At 35.4% G+C, this 27,655-nt stretch overlaps 2 protein-coding genes and 1 non-coding gene across 3 annotated transcripts; 1 reads left to right on the top strand and 2 right to left on the bottom strand.

Annotated features, from left to right (window-relative positions):
* Positions 1 to 11,145: 11,145 nt before the first annotated feature.
* On the bottom strand, positions 11,146 to 11,218 carry TRNAV-AAC (transfer RNA valine (anticodon AAC)). Its single transcript has one exon. It is a non-coding gene; the product is annotated as a tRNA-Val (tRNA).
* Positions 11,219 to 13,497: 2,279 nt separating this feature from the next.
* LOC148300806 (putative ribosome production factor 1) lies at positions 13,498 to 18,499 on the bottom strand. Its single transcript, XM_088274239.1, has 6 exons — positions 18,384 to 18,499; positions 17,924 to 18,275; positions 17,035 to 17,198; positions 15,457 to 15,661; positions 14,303 to 14,448; positions 13,498 to 13,732 (listed from the first exon to the last, which is right to left on the bottom strand). Exons 1-6 carry the CDS (start codon positions 18,401 to 18,403, stop codon positions 13,555 to 13,557), a joined length of 1,065 nt encoding a protein of 354 aa, XP_088130365.1. The 5' UTR covers positions 18,404 to 18,499; the 3' UTR covers positions 13,498 to 13,554.
* A 744-nt stretch (positions 18,500 to 19,243) lies between these two features.
* LOC148300807 (box C/D snoRNA protein 1) lies at positions 19,244 to 26,386 on the top strand. The gene is made up of 6 exons (XM_088274303.1): positions 19,244 to 19,462; positions 19,572 to 19,848; positions 21,277 to 21,440; positions 22,962 to 23,086; positions 24,341 to 24,493; positions 25,334 to 26,386. The coding sequence occupies exons 1-6, from the start codon at positions 19,410 to 19,412 to the stop codon at positions 25,624 to 25,626; spliced, it is 1,065 nt and encodes a 354-aa protein (XP_088130429.1). The 5' UTR covers positions 19,244 to 19,409; the 3' UTR covers positions 25,627 to 26,386.
* Positions 26,387 to 27,655: the final 1,269 nt, after the last annotated feature.

Genomic DNA, 27,655 nt, shown 5'->3' on the forward strand with positions numbered 1-27,655 from the left:
ACGAAACCCTCGTCAGACATTAGCATGTAATTCTATAAAAATAAATAAATAAAAAGCCAATCGCTGCACCTGACTTGTGACACAGTGAGCGAACTTAATTGAAATTCTCATGACAATGCCGCTATTTTGGCCGCCATTCCGGGAAGCAGTGAGTGTGCATGTGGCATGCGTTGTTACACTGACCTCCTCGCCCCCGCGCGCTCCTGTTACTGCGATTCTGCTCCTGACTGGACTTGTCGAGACGAGGGTGTCTGTTTCTTGTCCGTTCTCGGGAAGAATTCGGCATCGATATGGTCGAAAGATAACTGTCTTCGTGGTTTAGTGGCAAGTGTGGTAAAATAGATTTAATACCCCGGACTGTAAACTTAAAACACAGTAAGGGACATTTTTTGTAGTACGTTTTTTTTGCATTTTTTGTAGAATCTACTTAGTCCAAAAATGCAAAAAAAGGTACTATAAAAAAATATGTTCCTTACTGTGTTTTGAGTTTGGACAGCCGTGGTACCTGAAGCGCAAGATTGACCACCTTGCCTTCATCTGTATGAATCAAAGATCAAGTTAATATTTTTAATATATTTTAAAAGCTTAAGTGAAACTCACACATGAAATGACGTGTGATTTGTATGATATAATATATGAGTTCCAAAAAATTATGTAGTGTGGTTGTCAATTATAGGTAGAATGGTGAATGTTACACGTATATAAAGAGATTACTTAATCCAGGCCATGATGAATGAATCTTCACTCGTGAACTACATTGAATTACAGTAACTTTAAACATAAAGAGTAAATCCACTCACGAGTAGGCATAGGCTATGAAACTTATAAAGTTGAAGCCTGAGTAGGGTCATGATAAGCGGTGTTGCATAAGCTGTAGCTAGATTTCAGAGTCACTTGGACGTTAGGTAATTAAAAAAAACAGGCCATGACGGGTCGTAAGTCGTGAAAAAAATATGTATCCCTTATTTTTACTAGATTTTAACAGAACCCGAACCGAACATATTTTAAAAGATCAGGTATTCGCAATAAATTGTGCCAAATCTTAAGAAAATTAAAAAAATAAAAATTAAGACAACAAACTTTACCATAAGCAATTTTATTTTTTCCTCACATGTGATTTTATTGAAAGGATTGTCTATTCCAAATGGAACATCACTTAATAATATTCAAAATCGGATATAAATTTTCTCTTTGTAAGCGCCAAGGTCGTTCCAAGGCTGTTTTCCATTGTACCATTATTCGGCGATGCAAACTCAACAAAGGAGAATGAATTCTACAACAAATAACACGAGTTAGAAGCATTAACAGACAGAAAGAATCTCTAACCTCAATTTTTTTGGCGCCGAAAATATATCCCGCGAAATTCCACGACATAAATTTTCAAATATAGAATCACATTGTACCAAGATATAAATTCGTCGGTAGGTACTGGATAGGTACTAGATATAATGATAGGCCTATTTTAAAAGGTGCTAAAGACTTTGTGAAAAATTAAATATTTTATTTATTGATTCGGCAGTCACTTTGTGTAATATATATCCATTTTAAATTTAAGTTTAACCCTTTAATTTAAGTTTTTAAGAAACAGCTTCTACTCCCTTTCTTTCGTCTTGCATCCTTCAACGTCCGAAGGGACGTCAATCGAGAATTTAGACAGCTTCACATACCGTGTTTGATGCGGAATGCATCAAAACACATGTCACAATAGATTTGATGAAAAAAAAAGTGGTATTTACCAAGTAAAACGTAGAATAAAAATGAAAACACACATACTTCGGGTAAAAAAAACACATATCGCTCAATCCTTTCAAGAACGTCATAAATATACTATAATAAACATACTATATCCCAGCAAAAAGGCATATTTTAAACATAATATTTACCCGCTACAGGGCAGAAAGTGTTTTTTTAGCATTTTGAAGAAAAGGTATTGTTCAAATATTTTTTTAAATATACCAAATATTTTTCAAATTGAGAAAAAACCTTCAGGTTTTACCTAAAAAGATCTGTTGCACACTAAAAAGTTCAATAAGTGGCTTGATATTTATTTTGAAAACATTGTATTATATTTTTAAACTTTAAAATCGTTCTCCTGAAAAATCAAGTTTTTTGATTTATGACGTTCTTGAAAGGAGTGAGCGATATGTCAGAAAACCATTTTTTTAAAGGGAGACAGTAAAAACCGAATATATTTTTTGACATTATGTAGCCAGTTTATTTTTTACATCTGATACATGGTACAAACGATTTTATTTCAATGTTTCTTAATCTTCTTCCTAATTCTTCTTTTTACCCTTATCTGCACCAAAAATGGTGCAAAGAGCTCTGCATCGTATTAACGCTAATCGCATGAAGGCCAGGAGACCATTGTTACACTTCTTGTAACAGACCAGGGTGATATTTAATATTCCAATTGCAATTGTGAAAATACCTGGAAGAGGGACGGGAGGGAGGAAAAGAGGAAAGGGAAAAGATCAAATCCCAAGTCAATGATAAATTGTACGAAATGAGGAAAATACCACAATATCAATGTCCACTGACAATGTTAAATGATTTAATGAAGAGTAGACCAGAGACCAGTGACACCTTCTTAACTCCACTACATATAATATATCGCTCACTCCTTTCAACAACGTCATATATCAAAAATCGACAATTTTCTGTTGTACATGTTCTCGGAATGCCCAGAAAATGAACTATATCCCAGCAAAAGTGGCATATTTTAAACTTAACATTTACCAGCTACAGGGCAGAAAGTATTGCTTTTGCATTTTGAAAAAAAGGTATTGTTTGATTTTTTTTTTTGTACATAATATTTTAGATAATAATATAATATAAAAGACAATTTGTACATAATATATTACATGTTGTATACTTTAAGATAAAACAGTTTGTTTTTTTTTTAAATATTATTAGTTCGAAAAGTACTTATCTAAACAAGGATGAACATATCGCTCACTCCTTTCAAGAACGTCATAAATAAAAAATCGTCAATTTTCAGTTATGCATGTTTTCGGAATACCCAAAAAATGTATTATTTATATCCCTGCAAAAGAGCATATTTTAAACTTAATATTTACCAGCTACAGGGCAGAAAGTATTGCTTTTGCATTTTGAAGAAAATGTATTGTTTGATTTTTTTAAATATACTAAATATGTTTCAAATGGAGAAAAAACCTTCAGGTTTTACCTAAGAAGATGTGTTGCACAGTAAAAAGTTCAATAAGTGGCTTGATATTTATTTTCAATACATTGTATTAAATTTTTAAACTTTAAAAGCGATCTCCTGAAAAATCAAGTCTTTTGAAATATGACGTTGTTGAAAGGAGTGAGCGATATCTGTTACATCAAGTTATACACATACTCGTATGTATTACAAAACAAGTACTTGTAGTGTACCAATTAATATTTCACATTTGTAAATTTGTGGAAGAGGGACGAGAGGGATGAAAAGGGGAAAAGGGAAAGATCAAGTCTCAAGTCAAAGACAAATTGTACGAAACGAAGGAGACACCACGATGTCAATGTTAAATGATCTAATGAAGAATATATCAGAAACTAGTGACACTTGTGTAACTCTAGGTTCCACTACGTATAATATATCTTAAATGAAGGAACTAATGAATGGGTTAGCAGTAAGCTGGGTGATGACGCAACTAGGAAGCTGATATGAATGTGTTATGGGCACACATCCAGTACATCATTACACGCGTTGCATTATGTGTGCTGATGGAGAGTGTACGGTTTGCGCTGCTCGAGGCGGACGTACCAATCCGTGCCAGTTGCGAGTCTAGCTGACTACGTTTAAGACCCAACACACGATAAATAGCAACTTAATTGTCTTTATTATTTTAGAGATTTAAATTATTCTATCCCAGCTTATCGTCTTTGTCGACATTTGAGGTCAGCTCTCCTCGTCCTCAGGTTGTAGGTCCTTCTGTCATGGACAACATCACCTAGGCCATGCCTTCGTATCATGTTTCCTTTCTGCAGCATCCGTGAATTCTTTGGTCTTCCTCTAGATGTCTTTTGCGGAAGATCCGTGGAGATTTGAATTAGTTGCCAGTCAGCAAATATGTATTTCCCCATTTATCCATTAAAATAGGTCTCTCGCAGTACTTAATTACATGGTTAAACTAAATAATTATTCCTGCACAAATTTTATTATCAAAAATATTCAAAAATAAACACAAACCGCGACCATTTCCTGGTTGGCAATGCCTACGATAAAATGGAGGACAGCGTTTATAGAATAGGAATCAGCTCTCATTTTTAAAAATGAATTATGATTATGGAAGCTATGAAAAAAGACGTGTGAAATGTAATGTTGATGCTACATATGTAAATAAACCTGCCTATCCCTCAGGAACTACGTGTAACTGACTCTTTACAGCATTTGGAAAATGGATTCTATTTTTTTAGACGAGTTTTAAGAGTCCCTTGGGTTACAGCTTACATTAATAATTAAAAAAACTGTTTTTTGTCGTTTTTTTTTCCTTTATTAACGGCCGTAGACGATTTGTACATAATATATTACATGTTGTATACTTTATAGCAAAATAATATGTCTTCCCTTTTTAAGTACCTATATTATTAATTCGAAAAGTACTTATCTTAACAAAGATGAACATATATAAAACAAGGAATTATGCATTAGCCTGAAATACTGTAATTATTTTTGCTTTATAGTTAGGAATTAGTTAGGAATAGGAAGTCTTATGTATTCTTTAATAAATAAGTACTGTACTAAGATTTACATATCCCCATCTTAATAAACTTCTTTGAAATAGGCACAGCTTGTATTGGAGTGTTTTTTTTTATTATTATTTGTGAACAGTGATTGGGATATATATTTTTATAAAAATTATTCGACTTTATTTATTTCAACAAATATATTTTTTTGAATATTTATGGTAAATTCAAATCTTTGTACTCAAATTTGCCCTAATGAATTGTTTTCAAGGTATATTTATTTATTCAGTTAATAGATTTTTTAACAATTAATAAACTGTAAATAAATAAATATGTCTTACAAACATTTGCACTTATGAATTCATAAGGGCAAATTTTAATACAAAGATTTGAATTTACGTGGAATATTTAAAAATATATATGTTATTGTTGAAATATATCCATTTTATTATATCGCGTTTTAATGTATCGCGTTATTTATTTTTAAAAAATATTCTTTATTTTTATAACTACCATCACCCAATAACATATCACGTAAGTACTCTATTATTATTTATTACCTGGTTATTAAAGATTCTACCGTATGTCATTTGGAATCACGCGAATTTTTAAAATAACGCGCCATAAATTTTCCCTCCACCTCGAGTCTTTGTGCGCGTTCAGCGTTCAGCGTCCAGCGCTCGGGCGATCCGAAGAAAGGCGGTCTATTTCGGGAATTTGACCGAAGTAAGACGCAAATTTTCCACCTTGAAGTCATGCCAAAATGTCGGAGTGTGTGCGTGAAAAGCGAGTCGATTTGCGGGATAATGTACGCGAGCTGCCGCCGCGTCTGTTTCCGCGAAACTCTGGATTTTGAGATCGCACATTGACTAGAAGAATGCCCTAGTGTCGGTTTGCCTTTGACAGTACCTACCGGCTTTTACGATTTATCTATGGTCGCAGATCCCATTAAATGTTTCTAGCAAGATTTTACGCGGAAATTTTAGGACTTTTTGAAGATTTACACCCATATATTTTTTCAATTACAGATTTGTCAGTCATTTTTATTCATAAAATTGTGAGATAGAGACCTTGAGAGAAAAATGACCTCAAAAATGATGGTCCGACGACATAGCCGCTGTGGAGGGTAGAAATTGGCTGCAAGCAGCAACAGACTAAAAAAATGGAAGTATACGGATGAGACCTTTATCCAGAAGAAGAAAGAAAGATCTCTTTTGAAAGTTTGATCAAGTCAGGTTTGTATGTCGTGTCGTTATTTTTACCACGAACCTGGAAGTTCTCATCAATAAGACGAATTCTCAGTTTGGTATCAATAAGGTCCATGCTTGAAAAAGATCCTTTGCGTGAATACGTAGTCTTTTTTATTTATTTTAATCTGTAAAGCGGCGGGTATGTATGAGGAGATGCATGAACGTGGAAGAGGCGAAGAATGTTTGCAAAGACAGAGTGGTGTGGCGTTCTATTCTCTCTGCCTACCCTTGCGGTGAAGCTGCGTGATGGTTAGTTAGTAAGTTAGTTTTTAATCTGTAAATAAATAAAACATCTTTTTTCAGTTAGAAGCAACAAAAATCCAATTGATGATCTTTTGTCCGCCTTCGTAGTGTAATGGTCAGCACGCTCGGCTACCGTTCTGGAGGTCCCGGGTTCGATTCCCAAGGGGGGTAAAATAAATATAAGTGATTTTTTCACTGTAATATTTATTCAATATTACCATGGACTGGTACCTGAAGCGGAGGGCTGATCACCTTTCCTTCATGTGTAAACGATTAAGATAACACTGCGTTAATATGACACAGTGCCCTATGCACCATTGGGGTGCGGATAAGGGTTTTATTATTATTTTATTATATATACATAATGAGTAAGGTATATAATAAATGCAATTCCCATCTAAAAAATAATAATAAATGGAGTCAAAGAGCTTTCCCGCGGATATTTGTGCCGGAGCCGCACTTAAAAGGTCAAAGGGCGTTTGTCCACTACACGGAATTAACCGGAATTTTACCGTCCGGCACGTCAGTTGGCGTTTTAAAACGACGATTGGCTTGGATTGACTTGTGCTTTTGTCCATATTTCTTCGGATCGGTGCTCTTGATCGGTGCGTGAACACGTTGCGCGTAAACTCGATCAAATTATTTTTGACATCATCATCAAAGATGAAGAATAAATTGAAGTCTGGGCATTTACGGGGCTGACGACCGTCATAGGCTGGTTTAATCGCTTTACACACGTGTAACATTCACCAATTCTACCCATTACGGACAACCACACTACTCAAATTCTTGGAAGTTCTATATTACATGAACCAATTTCGAAACATTGTTCTTGAATCACTAGAACTTCACTAGAGACATCTATTGGTGAGATGAGGTGATATTTTCATATTATTTTTGACATCTTTGATGTGATGTCAAAAATAATATGATAATAACTCATATAATTGGAGATAATCCAGATTTGTGAACAAGTATTTGGATGTTGTAAATTCGATCACGCTAAACTGTCGTAGTCGCTTTCATTTTTCAAAACCGGACTGCCGGACGGTGAAATCCCGTGTAGTGGACAAACGCCCATACATGCTGCTCCGGAGCCGCACTTTGCCTACCTACGCTTCACTTCAGAAAAAGATGATTGTAACTTACAAATAAAATCATAAGATTTTCACTTGTGGTAGTTTTATTTTCGATCTGCGATACATTTGGCCTCGATTGGAATGAACTGTCGGTGTATTTTGGTAAGGCATAAAGACTCTTTCCGGAAAACGCTCGGCGTTTTTCCCTCTAAAATAATAATCAACTTACTTTACTTATTTATTCTTTGAATTATTAGCTACTGATGTACAAAGAAAATAATAAACAATGTTTGAGAAATTTTCTAGAAAAAAACACGTGTCTTGCAACTAACCATCGCGCTGCTTTTCCGCAGGGATAGGCGAAGAGAATAGAACGCCATTTCTTTCCCCTCATCGTTAGCTTTATTCCATGAATTTGATTCGATTAGATCAAAAATCTGTAGGACTGGTCACCTTACCTTTATTTAATCCTGTAGGACTGGTCATCAACGATCGAGTTAACTTCGAGTCTTATTGATGCGATGCTCAGTGCACCATCATGATGGGCAATCTATTTCATGATGAGTAATTTATTTCGTTTAGTTGGAAGATATTGATTCTAAACTATTTTGTTTAAACCTTTATCCGCACCCCAACGGTGCATAGGGCACTGCATCATGTAAACGCAGTGTTATCTTGATCGTTAACACATGAAGGAAAGGTGGTCAGCCCTCCGCTTAAAACGCTCATACACGCAATCATGTAAACGCAGTGTTATCTTGATCGTTAACACATTGAAGGAAAGGTGGTCAGCCCTCCGCTTCAGGTTGGTACCTGAAAAAACATTCAGGTTTTACCTAAAAAGATCTGTTGCACAGTAAAAAGATCAATAAGTGGCTTGGTATTTATTTTTAATACATTGTAATATATTTTTAAACTCTAAAACGATCTCCTGAAAAATCAAGTTTTTTGATATATGACGTTGTTGAAAGCAGTGAGCGACATGTTGAGATGTCAAAATGTATAAATAAAGCCTATGTGGGGAAAACTAGATTTGTGAACAATGATTTGAACACACTTAAATATTTTTTAATAGATTTATACTATCCACTGACACTTCGTGATGGAATTGCATTTTAATATATCATTAGATTAAAACCAATATTTTTAGCTTTTCCACTTTATTTTTATTTGACCAGCGACCGGGTTTCGTCGTTACCGACATCATCAGACTGGTGGGAGGCTATACAAATTGTTATGCTTTATATAAAACAAGGCAGGAGTTGATAACCATGATTTGATATAATTTTGTTGAGAAAAGGTTCATAATCACCTCCTGCCTTGTTTTATATATGACATAACAATTTGTATAGCCTCCCACCAGTCTGATAATGTCGGTAACGACGAAACTCGGTCGCTGGTCAAATAAAAATAAAGTGGAAAAGCTAAAAATATTGGTTTTAATCTAATAATATACACTTAAATATGTTGTGAAAGCATTTTTTCCACCCAAAACAAAGGATAAAGTCGCGCCTACTGACGCGCGCAAGTGCTGAAGACCAAACAAAGATAAATTAAAGGTTATTAGAAGGGTTATTGAGCCCGGCCCGGTCGCATAAGGAACCTATTTCCAGAAACATCTTGGATTATGGCCAAGTACAGCAAACAGCAATGCCCGTGCGCAGTGTGAACTCTACAAGAGCTTTGAAAATCGTCTCAAATCTTAAAGATGTGGTGTCCAAATATATTTTTATAGCGTTAGAATTCTGCGGAATAACGACCTCATAATCCCCGGTGGAGTTTTACTTGGAAATGTGCTAAATGTAACTCAGGTGCAGACTACAGAGGGACCCCGCTTAACGCTGTTGAGGTATTACCCTAGTAATGGTATTGCCCGAAACCAAACACGATCGTTTGGGTTTGATACATGAAATCTCGCGACACGTTTGATGTCATTATACGAGTAGCACGAAGTAAGACCTACAGCATGTTCACAGTTATTTTACCTCCATTTTTTAAAAATTATTTATACTGTCAAATAAATAATTTTAAAAAATGTTCAGTTTACCTCTAAAATGTTTACCTCAAAATGTTTACCTCTAGTTTTTAATTTTTTTAAATGATTTATACTGCCAAATAAATAGTTTAAAAAAAACTAGAGGTAAAGTATGTAACTGTGAACAGACTAGCTTTAATATGTTACAATAGGGTATTATCACTCGGGAGGAATATCAAATTTAACATACTCAACCTATAAAGGATTGTGTAAGACTCGTTTTATGTTTATAGCAGCCGATATAATCAATATTTTCATTCATCATTTTCTTTTGCTATATGGAAAAACCCTGAGATGAAGATCGGCAGCAAGATCAAGATATACAAAACTTCCGACCCATCATGACGTATGGAATCGAAAGTAGAGCAGACACCGCTGCCACAAAAAACGCGCTTAGAGTGTCAGAAATGAAGACTCTGAGAAGCATAACAGGCAAGAGTCTTCGAGATAGAATCAGAAATGCCAAGATCAGGGAAATATGCGAGATCGAAGATGTCGTTAGGTGGGGAAGGCAACGAAGAAGACAATGGTATGCGCATGTGAGGAGAATGGAACCATCCAGACTCCCCCACATCGCACTGTACGGCCAACCCCATGGTAGACGACTCCCGGGCAGACCACCAAAGAGATGGGCCGATAGCTGGGAATCGACGTCGCAGGAGGCTAATCCCTCTTAAAAACAGGCCGCAAGGCCTATAATAAGAAGAAGAAGAAGAAGATTTTCTTTTGCAAAATTCGCCTTTGCGAAAACGTTGTTTTCGTCAGTTGGTAACGAATGACGTCATAGAAACGAATCCACACTACTACTATTACAGCTCTATAAAGAAAATACATAAAGGGATGCGCCCCATTATGCACCCGACGACGTAAAATTTGATGACGTATAGCGGTGTCCGTTTTTCGTTTTATTAAAATACCTTTCATATCTTAAACCTTCATATCTCCCTTACTTCTCTAATGATTTAAATAAGAATGTTATCGATAGTCTTGTGATTTTTCATATTAATTTATTAGCCAATAATAAAACATTATGAGAATAATCCATTACACGAGATTGTGTTGGTATTTCTTATATCTATCAACACGGTACGTACGCTTCGCAGTAACAGAGTTCTCAAGCTTTCAAATGCTGACATTTTGCGGTCAGATAAATAATGACGTCATGAATTGTTCGTATTTCTTGCAATTAAAATGTATAATTGTTTTAACAGTTTTATTTTCAATTATTGTATTGACTTCATAGCTGATGACGTTTAACATTGCAACATTTTAAGTGTGTCCAAATACTTGTTCAAAAAATCTGTATTATCTCCAAATACAGGAGTTATTTTCATATTATTTTTTGATATCTCATCAAAGATGAAGAAGAATATGGAAGTCTGGGCATTTAATATAAGAGTTTCTGCTTAATAAAAAGCCTCTTTACATCTCACCAATAGATGTCTCTAGTGAAGTTCTAGTGATTCAAGAACAAGGTTTCTATATTGGTTCATATATATAGAACTTCCAAGAATTTGAGTAGTGTGGTTGTCAATAGTGGGTAGAATTGGTGAACGTTACACGTGTGTAAAGTGATCACTTAAACCAGCCTATGACGGTCGTCAGCCACGTAAATGCCCAGACTTCCATATTCTTTGAGATGTCGAAAAATAATACGTTTAACATTGATGAGCGAACGTTCGCGGTAGGAATATATGATCCGTTTGAATTTTTTACCATGGTCGACCGTGGATTCGTGATTACACTAAGTATGTTAAAGAATCGTTATTGAAAATAAAATCAAAATTAAAACAAAGTTTTTGAAAAATTGTTTTAAAAATTAATTATTGGGATAAAAAATATACAATGTTTCCGCCCGGGATCGAACCGGGGGCCTTCCGCGTGTTAGGCGGATGTGATAACCACTACACCACGGAAACCGGTGTGAGCATCGAGAAAAATATCGTATTTCAACGCATAAATCAGCAATTAAATCGATAACTTGTTATAAAAGAGGACTTATCAATAATTTAAAGAATTGTTTCCATTTGATGATTCAAATGAATTCACTTTCTTTTTGAGTTGTATGTAATTAGGTTTTAAATCATACATGTGGACCAAGAGCGCCATCTTTAAAATGGTAAAGAAGATTTCTGCAAGTTTATTTTTACTTTTGACGATAGATGGCAGTACAATAGAATTTATTAAATGTATTTTTAAAACTTTCGGTAGGAGCCTGTACATATTAGCAGTGTACAACTCAGACAAGCTAATATCGATACGGGGATGCAATCCTGAGTGCCACCACCGCCAATATATGTTTTCTACTGTTTCTACATAATATCTCCTTTCCCATTTAGCAGGAATGTCCTTTACCCTGAACTACTTCATTTACCCAATTAAATCAATTCCTTCATCCTATCGACTCGTATACCAAAAAATTAAATCGATTAAGTAACAGTGTGTCAATCCAACATGGTGCCTTACGCACTATTTGGGTGTAAATAGGGATCAAAGAAAAATGGCCTAAATCAAAATTACATGGATACCTACTTTAAACCATTTGTACTCCTTTTATTATTTATTGCTTAATAGATCTACAAAATAGATAAAAAAAAAAACAATGTCTTACATTAATTTAGCATTGGAACATCGTAGAGTGTTCATAATTTATATTTATTTAGATTATTATACATAGTAGTCAGCATGTCTCCCGAGAGCCGTCATCAAGCTTGCCTCTTTAACAAGGCGTCAAGGTTTCTGCTGCCCAGGATGTCAAGTACTGCAAATCCGTTGGCAGTTCTCATCAGTATTGCCATATGCTAAACCAAAAAATCTGAATCAAACAGTCTAGAAATCTGTATTGAATCAATAAACCAAAATATAAAATGTATTTTTATACACATTTTTACTAATTTTAGAAATCAAATCCTTTTCTATTTTTAGTTTTTAGCATGGATCATTGTAGATGTATTGATAGTAATAATCCTTCCAGCGTTTCAGTACTTATTACCAATTTTAATCATGCTCGAATCTATTCATATTTTCATTCTTCTGTTTTATCATATACTATGTCCAATTCCAAAATTCTGTACTAAAATTACTACCTAAGAGTAAAATCTGTCATCTGTAATGGCAGCCTAAAATCTGTATCAATACAGATAAATCTGTATATATGGCAACACTGGTTCTCATCTGAACTTCAAGATGTGAACCTAACTTGGGAGGATGGAAGGGAGCAGAGAGCGAACAGAAAAGCCTGGAGGCAGTTTGTGGACACTAACTATATGTTCCGCATAGGGAGCGGATGCGAGCAAATGAAATGAATTGTTCTATAAATTACGCTACGTAATGCATGGTCAAACTTGACATTAGAGTCGAACTAACTAACTTATTCTGTCCGCCTCTGTAGGTCAGTACACTCAACTATCATACTGGAGGTCCCAGGTTCGATTTCCAGGAAAATAAATATTTAAGTGATCTTTTCACTCTTATATTTATTCAATATTACCCTGGACTAGTACCTGAAGCGGGGTGGGCTGCCAATTTTTACACAAGGGGCTCGCGGGTGAAAGGGAGGGGACAGGTGTATCATTTTGTTTTAACTGTCCAAAATACATGATAATTAAAAATAATAAAAACTCTTAATATGCATATCAAATGACAAAACATAGATGTGAATTATTTATGTACTGATTTAATCAGAGTATATTGATTTCTCTTAATTTAATAAGGAGCTCACTGGCCCAAGTCAAAATTAACAAGGGGCTCGTGCGAGCCCCCTGCAGCCTACCATTTCCTGAAGCAGAGGGTTGATCTCCTTTCCTTCATGTGTTAACTGGATCAAGATAGCACTGCGTTTATATGATGTAGTGCCCTATTCACCATTGGGTGCAAATGAGGGTTTGAACTAATTTACTAACTATCACGTTGCTTCCTCACGGGAGTAGGCAGAGAGAATAGAACCCCACACCAATCTGCCTTTATAAATAATCCAATTCCACATTAATGAACCTTCTCATACATACTTGATTAATGTGTCTCCTGACCACTTTCAAGTATTTGAAATACTTGATCATGCCAAGTTTTCCTCGGTCTTCTGCTTGTATTACCAACCACAGTCACCTCATAAATTACATCAGGGTTGCCGTAATAAATACAATATCGAGCCACACTCCACATACGAATCGTAAGGATTAACAAATAAAACTCAAGCAGGTACAAATAATAATAATCGCAATTTTTTTTATTAATACTTTAGTTACAATTAAGCATGTTAAAGGAAGAACTTTCTTCTGCTGGTTTCCATGAGATGTCTTCTTCCTTGAATCAGCCACTCGTAATCTCCGTACTTAGAGTCGAATGTCCCCTGCTGCACCGAGATCAGCTTCAGAGTGAAGCGCGGACCCAACTCACGAAGTTTCGCCTTTTTCGCATCTTTTGTGAATTCATACCTGCATCGGGTATAAAAGAATCATCATTAGCGCGATCACCACATTTCAAATCAATTGTGATAATTATTTTGATATTTTTTTTGTATCTTAGTTGGAACTGCTATGTGTTGAGAACTCCTTTAAGTGAGTAACTTTTCTTTTGGTTACAATATGTGATAATTCTTTAAAATTTAAGTTCATATTTATGGCCTTCGGGAGTTTAAAATAAAAATTTGTGTGTATTATTACATAAATTAACTTAACTCTAAATGAACCTTTAGTACTTATAGGTACCGTAGAACGGGGCTACTTGAACTTTGATGTGTTACTTGAGCCCAGTACAAAAAAGAGATTTAAATTCTGTATTTGGTCTACAAGAATGAATGTATCGTGAAAATAAGTGTCACCTGTCAGGGAAACAATGAATCATGTCAATACGTTCATTATTGTAGACCAAATACAGATCTAAATTAAAAAAATTGTACTGGGCTGAAGTAACACATCAAAGTTCAAGTAGCCCTGTTTTATGGTACCAGAAGTTTGATAATCAAAGAAAAGTTTACATTAAAAAAAATAATAAAGTTTGTGTACCTATGATGTCTAAAGAAGATGTAGTCCCTCTGATTGTGAAAGGTGACCACACGTCGTCCTTTGAATTCCGGCTCATAGTGGAATAGGGCGCCCAGCATTCGTCCAACTGTGTGGCCGAGACGAGTCGTGAAGTTATTTAGAATCACCTGAGAAATTCACAAAATTAAAATTGAAAACATTGATATAATGTGAAATGTGAAGGGTTCTTGAAGTTTTTTCCAAATCAAAAACAAATTAAGAATTTTGATGAAATTGGCTATTATATTAATCTTTCTATGCTTTTATTCATCCTAAATTGCAAATACAAAACTGCTTGGAGATAAGTGGTTTAAGTAAAAAAGTATTGTTATCTGAATGACACAGTTAAGGTTATAATTGATTTTTAAAAATTATTACCATATGTTACATACTCCACGGCAGGATTTTTTTTTCTTTTCTTAAAGGAATAACCCGCAGTGCGTCTATTTAAGATGCTTGTCTGCAGGTAGGATAGTAAGGATAAGGAAGGTAAATGTGAAAAATACACCACAAACACCCAGACCAATTGAAAATATATCTTTCTTGAATTCATTTTACAATTGGCGGGATTCGACGCCCCGCTTCGCCCGTTTCAGTTGAGCGACCGCCCAACTACGCCAGGTTGATTTTACAAACTATTTTTTCTCTAACCCTTATCCGCACCCCAATGGTGCAAAGGGCACTGCATCATATAAACGCAGTATTATCTTGATCGTAAACACACGAAGGAAAGGTGATCAGCCCTCCGCTTCAGATGCCAGTCCAGGGTAATATTGAATAAATATCAGAGTGAAAAAATCACTAATATTTATTTCACCCCCCTGGGAATCGAACCCGGGACCTCCAGAACGGTAGCCGAGTGTGCTGACCATTACACTAAGGAGGCAGACAGAAAAAAAAATATATAAATATTTATCTTGACATACGGCACGGAAACAAGAGCCGACACCGCGAAAACAAAAAGCCATCTTGAGACATCCGAAATGAAGACTTTACGACCCATTGCAGGCCTAACACTTCGCCACGGAGCTAGAAACTCTGAAATAAGAAAAATCTGCAATTTTGAAGATACTACACTACGGAGGTGGACAGATCTATTTTTTTAAATATTTTTTACTTTTTACTACTGCAAATACCTCAGGTCTGTGGGTTGATATTTCTCTGTAGTTTTTCTTCATTTCCTTGGTGATTTTGCAATTGGTGAGTTTGAAGTGCGCTGTGGGCCCGTTCGGTAAGTGAATCAACAAGAACCCGTTCGGCTGCTTTTGATTCTCGTTTACAATAATGACATCCGTGTAATCTTTCTCCACCGCTGCCTTCACTATCTTTTTTACAGCAGATCTGTAGATATAATACAGATACATTAGTAATATTCTGAGTGTGCACAAATTACTTTACTTATTTATTTATTAAACGGCTAATGCCTTTAACATAATACATATCGTAGTCATACAGGAGAAAGTGACCAAGTGCATTCTTTTACAAAAACGTGATCATTGACTATTTGATATCTTACTAGCTTAATATTGCCCTGAACAAAATCCCAAATGATTTTAAACTTGGAAGTATAATATATTGCTTCGTTAAAAATGACTAACTGCATTGGTGTTTATTTTGTTGCCAAGCAAAAGTGACTTAAATGGCCCTCCTGAGCATTTTACGTTTTGGTAGTTGGTCACTTTCTCCTGTACGACTACGATATATACAGTATCTAATATAAAAATACACTAATGAATACACTAATAGAGAAACAAAAAGTCTTGTAACATAAAATAATAATAAAATAACAAATAGTAAGCACTGGTAAGTACACGTCTCCTTCACACACTATCAGCGAGCAGCGAGAGAGAGTGAAACACAACGTTTAAATTTATCCATTAAAACATGGAGAAGAAATGCTGAGAAAGTACAGACTTCAAGGTGGATAACAATATATTGAATAAATCTATACTTTCAAAAGCATTGGCTAACATGTGAAGCCGCGGAATCGGAGAGAACATGGCATAGTTTGCATTATGTACAAATACTGCCAATATAGATATTATAACCCTTATCCGAACCCAATGGTGCATAGGGCACTGCATCAAATTGACGCAGTGTTATCTAGATCATTACATATTACATGAAGGCAAGGTGATCACTCTTGCGTTTCAGGAACCAATGTATATTAAATAAAAATATTTCAGTGTAAAACCGCTAATATTTATTTTCACCCCCCCACCTGGGAATCGAACCTGGGACCTCCAGAACGGTAGCTAAACACGCTGACCATTACACCACGGAGGCGGACAACACAAATAATGGAATTTAAAGCCAAAGAGGGATTGTTATCTAGACATTATTTATATCTCAACACAGATAAAGAATATAATTTATATTTGAAGCACCAACTTTGTGATTTTCCATTTTATAATTAAGATGTAACTTTGTTTTAAAATCACTATAAATATTTTATTATAACTTAATTATAATGTCAACCAGTTTCGAAGCTAACCGCTTCTTTTTCAAGACTGGATAAAGAAGCGGTTAGCTTGGAAACTGGTAGACATTATAATTAAGTTATAATAAAATATTTATGGTGATTTTAAAACAAAGTTACATTTTAATTATACAGATAAAGACGTTTTTAGGATGATTTTTTCTAATTAAAAACTCAACCATAGATAGTGCTGAGAACTAATGTGAAAAGAAAATTATAAAAAATGAAGGCTTACCGTCTTCGGAACCTGTATTCCGAATTTGGAATTATTCTGGTGAGTTCTTTGCCAAATATTCTGGTCTTCCTCAGTGGGTTATCTGAGAATGTGATGAGCACTTTGGGTGCATATGAATTCTCGTAATATGAAGCCATTTCATCCACTTCCATGTCTTTCTTTGCCTGTGAACATAAATATATTTTACTTCTAGATAAAAGAATTTGGAGCGGAGGGCTAATCACCTTCCCTTCATATTCTTCTTCTTCAAACCCTCATCCGCACCAGACGGTGCATAGAGCACTGCATCACATAAACGAAATGTTATCTTGGTCATTACCGCATGAAGGAAAGGTGATCAGTCCTCCGCTTCAGGTGCCAGTCCAGGGTAATAATTGAATAAATTCAAGTGAAAAAATCACTTATATTTATTTGACCCCCCCCCCGGGAATCGAACCCGGGACCTCCAGAATGGTAGCCGAGCGTGTTGACCATTACACTACGGAGGCGACGGACAATTCCCTCATATAATCGGTGTTTAATTTAACAGCCAATCAAACAGATGCGATACCCAGTGTAACACACAATTTATTTTGACTCCCCTGGGGATCGAACCTGAGATTTCTAGGATGGAAGCCGAATGTACTACTACAAAACTACTACTCCACGGGGGTGGAGAGATTATCTAGTGTCGGGTTGTGGTCCCGTGGTTAGTGTCGCGAACTCTTGAGTCAGAGTTTCTCGGTTCGAACCCACTCTACCACATTTGATACCTATTTCTAATGATGAGCCGCTTAGGCTCACTGAAATAGTGAGAAATTGAATTATTAGTGTAAATAATAAAAACACAAATATTTCTCTTTTTAAAAATAAAAAAAATTATGGAAATTATTCCAATTTAAAATCTAACCTCTTCGTGTTCATCAGCCTCGATGTTGTCTATGGTCGTCTCGTCTTTTTCCCTCAAACTTTCAATAGTGTGAGGTTTGGCCGGTTCTATCCCTTCTTTCCTCCTCTGCATCCTAGCCTGCTTCTTTTCCTTCCGTTTCTCCTTCATGAGCTTCATGCCCTTGGCGCTCCTGACGTGTTTATTCTTGATGTGATTGAAATTCGTGTCGGTCGGCATCCTCGGCTCCACATACGGCTCTTCTTCGGGATCCATTTCCAGATCACTGTCTTCCATCTTGACGAGAGTGTCTTCCTTCGCATCAAGAACTTCTTCCAAATTCTCTTCGCCCTCGTCAACGTCTTCGACGACCATACTGTGACGAATAATAAGTGAGGTTATAAACATTGAAACATATTTTTAAACAAATTATTGGCGATAACATTTCAGATAAATAAATAAAATGGATTGAATATTAGCTTACCCGCTGCGTAGAGGTGGCATTTTGTTCAATTAATGCGTTCTTTTTATTAAATATAAATAATAATGACAACAAATTGCGATAATACGTCAAAGACACGAGTATTTCTTGTCAAAAATGTCAAATGAGATTATTCGTCCATGGTGTATTTTTAATGTCTATACGGACATTTTATCTTGTGCTGTTTTGTAAGTAGGAACTTATATCAAGAAAAGTGCCCACCGTTGTGTTTTATGTATCTGTGCGATGATTGATTTGCTTCTTTCATGGCCAGTCTTTACCCGTCACTATCCTCCACTCGTCTTTTCAACTCGGTGTATTCTCTTACAACGCATGTCGGAGATGATTTGGTTTACGTAAACAAAGTGGGGTCGTCTTCTATAGTTTGTGCCTTCGCACATGCCTTCTGCAATTATAAGAAGCAGGCCGGGGTGTCTTATATTATTTGGTTAGCCGTTATGTTATTTTATTCAATAAGCATCTAGACTCCCCCAGCCCTATTTAATGCCTGGTTATTCCCTTCATGTTTTGACCAATGAATCCCCAATATACACCTGTAGCATCACGTCTCATACGCCTCTAACCGCTCCCGTTCTGCCTGTCTGATTGTCCACGTTTCGCTTCCGTACAACAGTTTGCTCCAGATTAGAGTTAATTTTGTTAACTGAAATTGTCAGATTAAAACATTGTTAGCTGTCTATGGAAGTGAAAACAAAATCGAACCCTAGATCCCATGCACGGTAGCAAAATGAGCTATTACGGAGGCAGTAATTTTTTTTTGTCTCATGAATAACGAAATAAGTAGTAAATATTTTTTTTGCCACTTTTTGTGCAACTGGTAACATTTTTTTTGTTTTTCTGTCATTCTACTTCGTTCCGGTTCCGCTAGGGAAAAATAGAAAAAGTTTTGTTTTGCCTCGCGTTTGTGTCAAGTTTCGCTAGAAAACAATAATTTGAAAATGTTTTTGAAAGGATAAATTTTATCATTTTATATAAATAACATCCATTCGAGTAGCGTATTGTCTGATAATGGAGCAAACAGTTGTTTCATCTGACGAATGCGCTGAAGTTTTACAATCGAGGTAAGACTGCACAGTTCCCAACTTCTGAGAATGCTGTAGTTATTGAATTTTAATTCGCTGGACACTTGTTGGGAGCCAAATTGACCGTATGTTTCTCTCGTTATTGCAGATTAAAGTCTTGCGAGGTCTGCAACAAGGAAGATGCCATATATACGTGTCCTAAATGCGAGGTGAAAACGTGTTGTTTGGACTGTTTGAATATCCACAAAAAGGAACTCGAATGCGATGGGATACGCGACAGAACTAAGTTTGTCAGCGTCAAGGACTTCACGAGTTCCGATTTTTACAGCGATTTCGTTTTTTTGGAAGAGTGTTCAAGATTTGTCTACGGAAAGCAGAGGAATGTGGCCAAACGATATACGCAAATTGATAAACCGCTTCCTCATGTAAGTGACCTTCATACGACTTCATTTCTTTAAATCTTCAAACCCTTATCCGCACCCGATGGTGCATAGGGCACTGTATCATATCGCAGTGTTTGTTTTCTTGAGCGTTGGCCCGATGAGCACTGCGGCGTAATTTATTTTAACCCTTTCCACTCTGACCATTTTTTCTCATAACTGGTCAGCTACTCTGATCAAAAAATGCGACGTTTTTCTACCATTAAAATAAATATTTGGTTCCCTAATTTAGGGACACTGTCTGGCAATTTGTATGACCATGTTAATTAAGATTAACTGTATTTATCTGAAATATTTTTTGGTAGAATATACATACTTGGGTGATAGAGAAATCAATGATTAAAGTTATACCTGTGCCGGGCCAGACATTGCGGCCCACGGAGCTGCCTACTAGAATCATACGGGACAGAATGTCTGGCCTACAGAGTGGTAAGAGTTAAAGTGTCATAAGCCATATAAATAATACCCAGACTCCCATATTCTTCGTCATCTAGCAAATAGGAGTAGAGTATGTCTGGCCTACAGAGTGGTAAGATTAAGAATACTTTTGAGTTTATAAATGTAAAGATGAAAGATGAGAATTACATTGATTATCCGTAAATTCGACAAAAATCTAAATTAAAACAATTCTATTAAAAAAAATTAACCCAATTATTATTATTAAATACATATCCTAATGAAATTTTAAATATTTGGAAGCTATGAAAAATGAGTACTTTAGCGGGAGTAATTAAATTCAGTAAATAAACTCATTTGTCCGCTACCATGGTGTAATGGGCTAACGTAGTTGAGGTCCCGGGTTCGATTCCTAGGAGGGATCAAATAAATATAGGTGATTTTTCACTTTAATATTTATTCAATATTACCCTGGACTGGAACCTGAAGCGGTTGGCTGATCACCATTCACCGTGTGTTAATGATCACGATAACACTGCGTTTATATGATGCAGTGGGCTATGCGCCATCGGATGCGGATAAGGATTTGAATGAATTATTTAAGTTTATGCATTGATTTACCTAATGATTTTATTGTATTAAATTACGTCTGCAAAATAGTTTGTTTTGTTAATGTCCTATAAAAGGGGTAGCTTGTTACTCAAATACTATGTAAGTTTACCTCAAAGTTTTGTTGTATTCTGATTTATGTTACAAAATAATTTAAAATAATAAAAAAAAATATAAAAAAATCATCAAAACAGAAATGTAACCTGTTTTTTCTAAGTTTATTATTAATATATTTTTTTTAATGAGAAAAAAAAATACCCATAAGCTCCCTTGAGGTAGTATTTTACAGAAATGGCGCTATATAAATTATCCAAATTTATAATTATTACCATTGATACCTATATCATTGATACTAGATTTGTCAGTAAGGGTTAGATACACTCAAAACATTAATTTTTAATTTTTTAGTACCTAAACAGGCTGAAACGCCTGGCGCGTGAGCGTGGCACTGTCCTTCTCTTTCTGCCGGAACACTTTGTATGCAGAAAGAACAACACAACTCGTGTGGGAAAGGGACAGAAGATTCTGTGGAAAGTGGACTGGCTTTTTGGCGACTATCGTGTTCCCGATGCGTGAGTGTTTCCCTTCCCTTAGTTGGATCTATTATCTCATTAATTGATTTGGCAGTCCCTTTGTAGTAAAATCTATCCATTTTTAATGTAAGTTTTACTTGGTAAATACCACTATTTCTTAAAATCTATTGTAACACATATTTCGGTCTATTCCGCATCATTTGGGTGTTTGAAAATGATGCGGAATGCATCAAAATACGTGTCAAAATATATTTAAAAAAATAGTGGTATTTACTAAGTAAAAATTACAACATTTTGAGTGTGTCCAAATGCTTGTTCACAAAATGTGGATTATCTCCGATTTCAGGAGTTATTTTCATATTATTTTTTGATATCTCATCAAAGATGAAGAAGAATATGGAAGTCTGGGCATTTACGGGGCTTACGACCGTCATAGGCTGGTTTAAGTGATCACTTTACACACGTGTAACATTCACCAATTCTACCCATTATTGACAACCACACTACTCAAATTCTTGGAAGTTCTATATATATGAACCAATTTAGAAACCTTGTTCATGAATCACTAGAACTTCACTAGAGACATCTATTGGTGAGATGTAAAGAAGCTTTTTATTAAGCAGAAACTCTTATATTAGTATGTGAGATCCGAATCCATCTTTACATCTCACCAATAGATGTCTCTAGTGAAGTTCTAGTGATTCATGAACAAGGTTTCTAAATTGGTTCATATATATAGAACTTCCAAGAATTTGAGTAGTGTGGTTGTCAATAATGGGTAGAATTGGTGAATATTACACGTGTGTAAAGTGATCACTTAAACCAGCCTATGACGGTCGTAAGCCCCGTTAATGCCCAGACTTCCATATTCTTCTTCATCTTTGATGAGATATCAAAAAATAATAAGTAAAACTTAAATTAAAAATAGATATTTTATTATTTCTCGAGTCGAGGCTAAGAATAAAATATCTATTTTTAACCGGGGCCTCCAGCACGATAGCTAAACGGACTAACCATCACACTACACAGGCGGACAAATGCAAATTTCATTTCCACAATGGGAATGTTTACAATTAGGGGAATTGACCCTGCGAGACAGACTTAGCAGTCAGCTTCTACCCGAATACACCAATGTGCCAGTTTATGACAAGAGTTAACACATTTAACGCTGTCAAAATGCGCTCCCTCAGACGAATGTGTGGAAAATCATTGTATGACAGATTATAAATGAAGATATAAAAAGAAACTTGAGGCTGAACCAGGGTTAATTAAGATTAATAGGATTTCTTTAAGATTTCTTTAAGCCGAAAAAGACTTGCCATGGTCAAATCAATCAGAACCTAAAATCTGGTGGTGTCAAAAGTCGGCATAATCGGTGCTGACCATTACACTACGGAGGCGGACGGGTATATAATATTCATTTGTAAACATTGGATAATTCCTTCTTTTCTGCCTTTGAAATGAGGCTGGAGCAGAGGGTAAACATACCCTTCACGCAGTTAAGGATCAATCGACCGAACTTTCCCGCCCAAAGTGTCAACTAGGTCTTATTCCCTTCAGCGGGCCCCCCGTTCCGGAGGACACTCGCCTCGGGCAGCTGCTGCAGCAGCGCCTGGATCAGGGGGACCCCCGACTGGACTGCTACCGCGCTGCGGGGGTGCCCAACATTAGACTCTTCCTCAAAGGTTTGCTTTGTTCTCCCAGTACTCAAATTGAGACTTGATCATCTGATCTTGCATAATATGTATCTAGTTGGTAATGTGTCATTTTTTATGAGTCTTTAACCGCTTCATGACCCTTTTTAAACACTTTGTACCACTCAAATGCTATTGTTCGCAGTATAATAGAGTCACCATAGGCTTTCTGCTATGTTGAAAATATAGTCTCAATACAAAATTTTGTTTGCAACACAAAATTAAAGGCTTTTTAAATTATCAATTCTTTGCTCAATTTTTTTCTTCATAGTGAAAATTGACACACATACTCGAGTAACATCAATTTTTTTTTTATGTCAGCAAACTAAATACATAAATTGCGTTCAAACTTATTGTTAATATAGAGTACATTTGTGCCAACATGGAAAAATCTGAAAAATCATTTATGCAAGCTTTTTGAATTACTCGATCCCGGTATTCATTTAGCAGAATGTATTTATTTTACTATTTGTCTACATCACTAGTCTTCTTATCTGCACCCGATGGTGCACAGGCCACTGCATCGTATTTACGCAATTTTGTCTTGATTGTTACTTTGTGATCACCTGGCCTTCAGGGACCAGTCTGGGGTAATATGAAATAAATATTGTAAAATCACTAATAATTATTTTCATTCCCCATCGAGTCCCGAACCTCCTGCACGGTAGCTAAAAACGCTAATTACACCATGGAGGCAGACATTTCGGCAGAGAATTCAAACCATTATCTTTTTTTAATTTTCCAATTACACATTTCGCTCGCTCCTTTCAACGTCATATATCAAAATTCGTCAATTTTCAGCTGTGCATGTTTTCAGAATGCCCAGAAAATGTACTATATCCCAGCAAAAGCGGCACATTTTAAACTTAATATTTACCCGCTGCAGGGCAGAAAGTGTAGTTTTTGCATTTTGAAGAAAAGGTATTGTTTAATTATTTTTTTAAATACACTAAATATTTTTCAAATGGAGAAAAAACCTTCAGGTTTTACCTAAAAAGATATATTGAACAGTAAATAGTTCAATGAGTGGCTTGATATTTATTTTTAATGCATTTTATTATATTCTTAAACTTCAAAAACAATCTCCTGAAAAATCAAGTTTTTTTGTTAAATGACGTTGAAAGGAGTGAGCGAATTGTCTGCTTTTGAAATTATTTTTTATCACCAACTACATGTTATCCTAGACTCCGGTACTAAGCATTATCAACTTGGTCTTTGATGTGATTTGATGCGTTTGAATTTCAGCGGAGAGAATGAAAGGGTGCTCCGGCAAGATGTACGAGCTGGACGTGGAGCTCAGCATCGCCCAGAACCTGGTGGGCAAGTGCGTGGTGGAGCACCCCACCGTGCATGCCCTACTCAAGGATCACTCCTACGGCCTGGAGATCATCAATTCTGGTGAGAGGCATCAAATGTATGGGGATTGTGAATTAGAAAAGTTGCTGAATTATAATTCAACCCATTCAAGTACTATAGTGGCGCGTCACGAAATACGCATCATTTTATTCACAATATTCATTTGGAATATTAAAAAAAAAACAAAGCAGTAAAGCCGGACAGTAAACGGACCTCTATTTAACAAACTTCGGATATAATGGAAAAAAATTCAGTCAATTAAAAAAGATTAAAAACGTCCTGTTAATATTATACATGCAGAATTTAAGCGTCGCCGCATGTCAACAATTTTTAGCGGTTATGATAATTACAAATTACGTCTCAAAACTTCAATAATGCAATCGAAACATGATTCTATTTTTCAAAGTGGGATTACCGAAAGCAAGCGCGTCCATATCAAATAGCAACATCACTTCACAATGAGTGTCCGAAGACAATAAATACAATTTTATTTGGTTTTTTATAGTTAAATAGAGCGCTTGTGCTCTACACGGAATTTCACCGTCCGGCAGTCCAGTTTTGAAAAGTAAAAGCGACTACGACAGTTTAGCATGATCGAATTTACGCGCCACGTGTTCATGCACCAATCAAGAGCACCGATCCGAAGAAAGATGGACAAAAGCACAAGCCAATCATCGTTTTATCACGCTAACTATAGTTTCCGGACCGTAAATTCCTAGTGTAGTGCACAAACGCCCATAAAGTGTTCATATTTTCAAAAAAAAGGTTTTTTGAATTATTTTAAACCAATTTTTATATGAAGGACTTTCGGCTTTAACGGACACCCCCTCCTCCCAATTAGTCTGTTATATTTAGGTTTTATTTACTTTATTTTCTTCCTAGATGACGAAATGGATACCAAAGAAGACATGATCTGCAATCAATCCGCTGGCAACACTAAGGCTGCGGATGTCTCTCTACCCTTGGCGTCTGGCAAGCGCGACTCCTCAGTGGCGGGGCTGCCGATGCCGGATCCAGTGCATCGCCCGCCGCGGGAGCTGGCCTCGCAGCGCGCCGCCCGCGAGCACAGGCACCGCGCCCAGGAGGAGCTGGACAAGGAGATGAAGCAGAAGCCGAGGAACTTGCTCTTCGTCACGGGATACTCTTCCGATGAAGTCAGCGATGAGGATCAGTGAATGGGGAGAAGGACATATTCTTTTGGTTTTAAAAAAACTATTCCATTGTTATTTTATTGTATTATTTTGGAATATTAGGGTCTTTTCCCAAAACTTGCACAGTATTTTACACGTATTTTACATACTTACTTACTTCTTGTATCTAGTATTATCTATGTATTTACTACAACTCTACGTTAACAATGAGGATATCTTTTTAAAAATAATAGATATGGGCTCAGAATTTTTGTATTCCTCTGTAATATAATTATGTATTATATAAAGTTTAATATAAAGTTATTCATTTGCAGCGACAGAAATAAATAATTTGTGAAAAAATCGGGGATAAAACCATCAATACACAAACGTTTCTCAGTGTGTGCGTGCGTGGCGTGCTTTGCATATACGCGCATGTGATAGCGAGTTGAGTAGTGCGCGGATCGTCATATGCGGCAGTCGTGTCGCTACACTAGCTGTTGCAGCTACATGCGATGTTTTTATTTCTCGTTTTCAGATACTTACCAGAGCTACCAGGGATGTTTGCCTCTGAAAACATCGCATTACACAATTATAGTGTGTTTTTGTGTACTAAAAATGCATGTGTGGTGGGCTACATTTTTTATTGTACGATTTCCGTCACTATAATATATATAGGTCTCCCTCGGCATTGAGTATATAGTCATTTTAAGACTAGCAGGGATTTAAATCAATCACTGAATATTTTTATATTAATTTTGTGTAAAACATACTTGAATTTTGGAGACAATTTTTTGAAGAAAAACGTGCATCTTATATTACGTAAAATACGATATATACATACATTCTATTAAATAAATACATCATGAGTCATCATCATCATCTCGGACCATTATCTTGATATAAATGGCTCCGTAAATCAAAATAAATTTAACATTTAAATAATATATTTTATCTACATTGAAATCTCAACATATATGAAGGAGAATATGGTAGTGTGTGTATTTTAAGAGCTTTCAACCTGTCTCAGGCTGGTTTAAGTAATCATTTTATAAACATACTTTATTCACTTTATAACATTCACCATTCTACCTTGTGATTGTGTTATATATATATATATATATATATATATATATATATATATATATATATATATATATATATATATATATATTTTTTTTTTTTTTTTAAACCCTTATCCGCACCCCAATGGTGCATAGGGCACTGCGTCATATAAACACAGTGTTATCTTGATCGTTTACACATGAAGGAAAGGTGATCAGCCCTCCGCTTCAGGTACCAGTCCAGGGTAATATTGAATAAATATGACAGTGAAAAAAATCACTTATATTTATTTTACCCCCCTTGGGAATCGAACCTGGGACCTCCAGAATGGTAGCCGAGCGTGCTGACCATTACACTACGGAGGCGGACATATATATATATATATATATATATATATATATATATATATATATATATATATATATATATATATATGTATGTATGTATGTATGTATATATATATATATATATATATATATATATATATATATATATATATATATATATATATATATATATGTATGTATGTATATATATATATATATATATATATATATGTATGTATGTATATATATATATATATATATATATATATATATATATATATATATATATATATATATATATATATATATATATATATATATATATATATATATATATATATATATATATTCTAATTTAGTTGTTTATCCTTCAATTGATTGGAGTATTTTACCATGTTTCAGTGGGAGACTGCCTAAATTCTAAAGAATGATTCCTTTTCATAATCTTAGAAAAAATCCTTATGATTTATAAAACATCTTTATTTATTTTAACAGTCTCCTCTAAAATACTGTTTGTTTAAAAAAATAAAGAGTTTATTTTAAATTATGTTTTATTTCACTTACCCAAAAATTGAATACATCATGTTGTAACAAGAGGTTTAAGAACTGGCCCAAGAAAGGGGAATGGATGTATAAAAGCTGCACAGACGAGGGCATATCATAATAATAATGGAGGTTATTCT

This window comes from Brachycentrus maculatus, unplaced genomic scaffold (assembly GCF_059751285.1).
Source record: "Brachycentrus maculatus isolate JH-2025_06_01 unplaced genomic scaffold, ASM5975128v1 h1tg000653l, whole genome shotgun sequence".
Lineage (NCBI taxonomy): Eukaryota > Metazoa > Arthropoda > Insecta > Trichoptera > Brachycentridae > Brachycentrus > Brachycentrus maculatus.

Excerpts from the sequence above, each read along its gene's own strand:
- LOC148300806 (XM_088274239.1), bottom strand. The coding sequence starts at position 18,403 with ATGCCACCTCTACGCAGCGG. Across the intron at positions 17,199-17,923 it reads AGGCTGATGAACACGAAGAG|GCAAAGAAAGACATGGAAGT; the intron begins GTTAGATTTTAA and ends TTATGTTCACAG. Across the intron at positions 14,449-15,456 it reads TATCAACCCACAGACCTGAG|GTGATTCTAAATAACTTCAC; the intron begins GTATTTGCAGTA and ends TGAATTTCTCAG.
- LOC148300807 (XM_088274303.1), top strand. The coding sequence starts at position 19,410 with ATGGAGCAAACAGTTGTTTCATCTGACGAATGCGCTGAAGTTTTACAA. Across the intron at positions 19,849-21,276 it reads TTGATAAACCGCTTCCTCAT|TACCTAAACAGGCTGAAACG; the intron begins GTAAGTGACCTT and ends TTAATTTTTTAG. Across the intron at positions 23,087-24,340 it reads CATTAGACTCTTCCTCAAAG|CGGAGAGAATGAAAGGGTGC; the intron begins GTTTGCTTTGTT and ends TTTGAATTTCAG.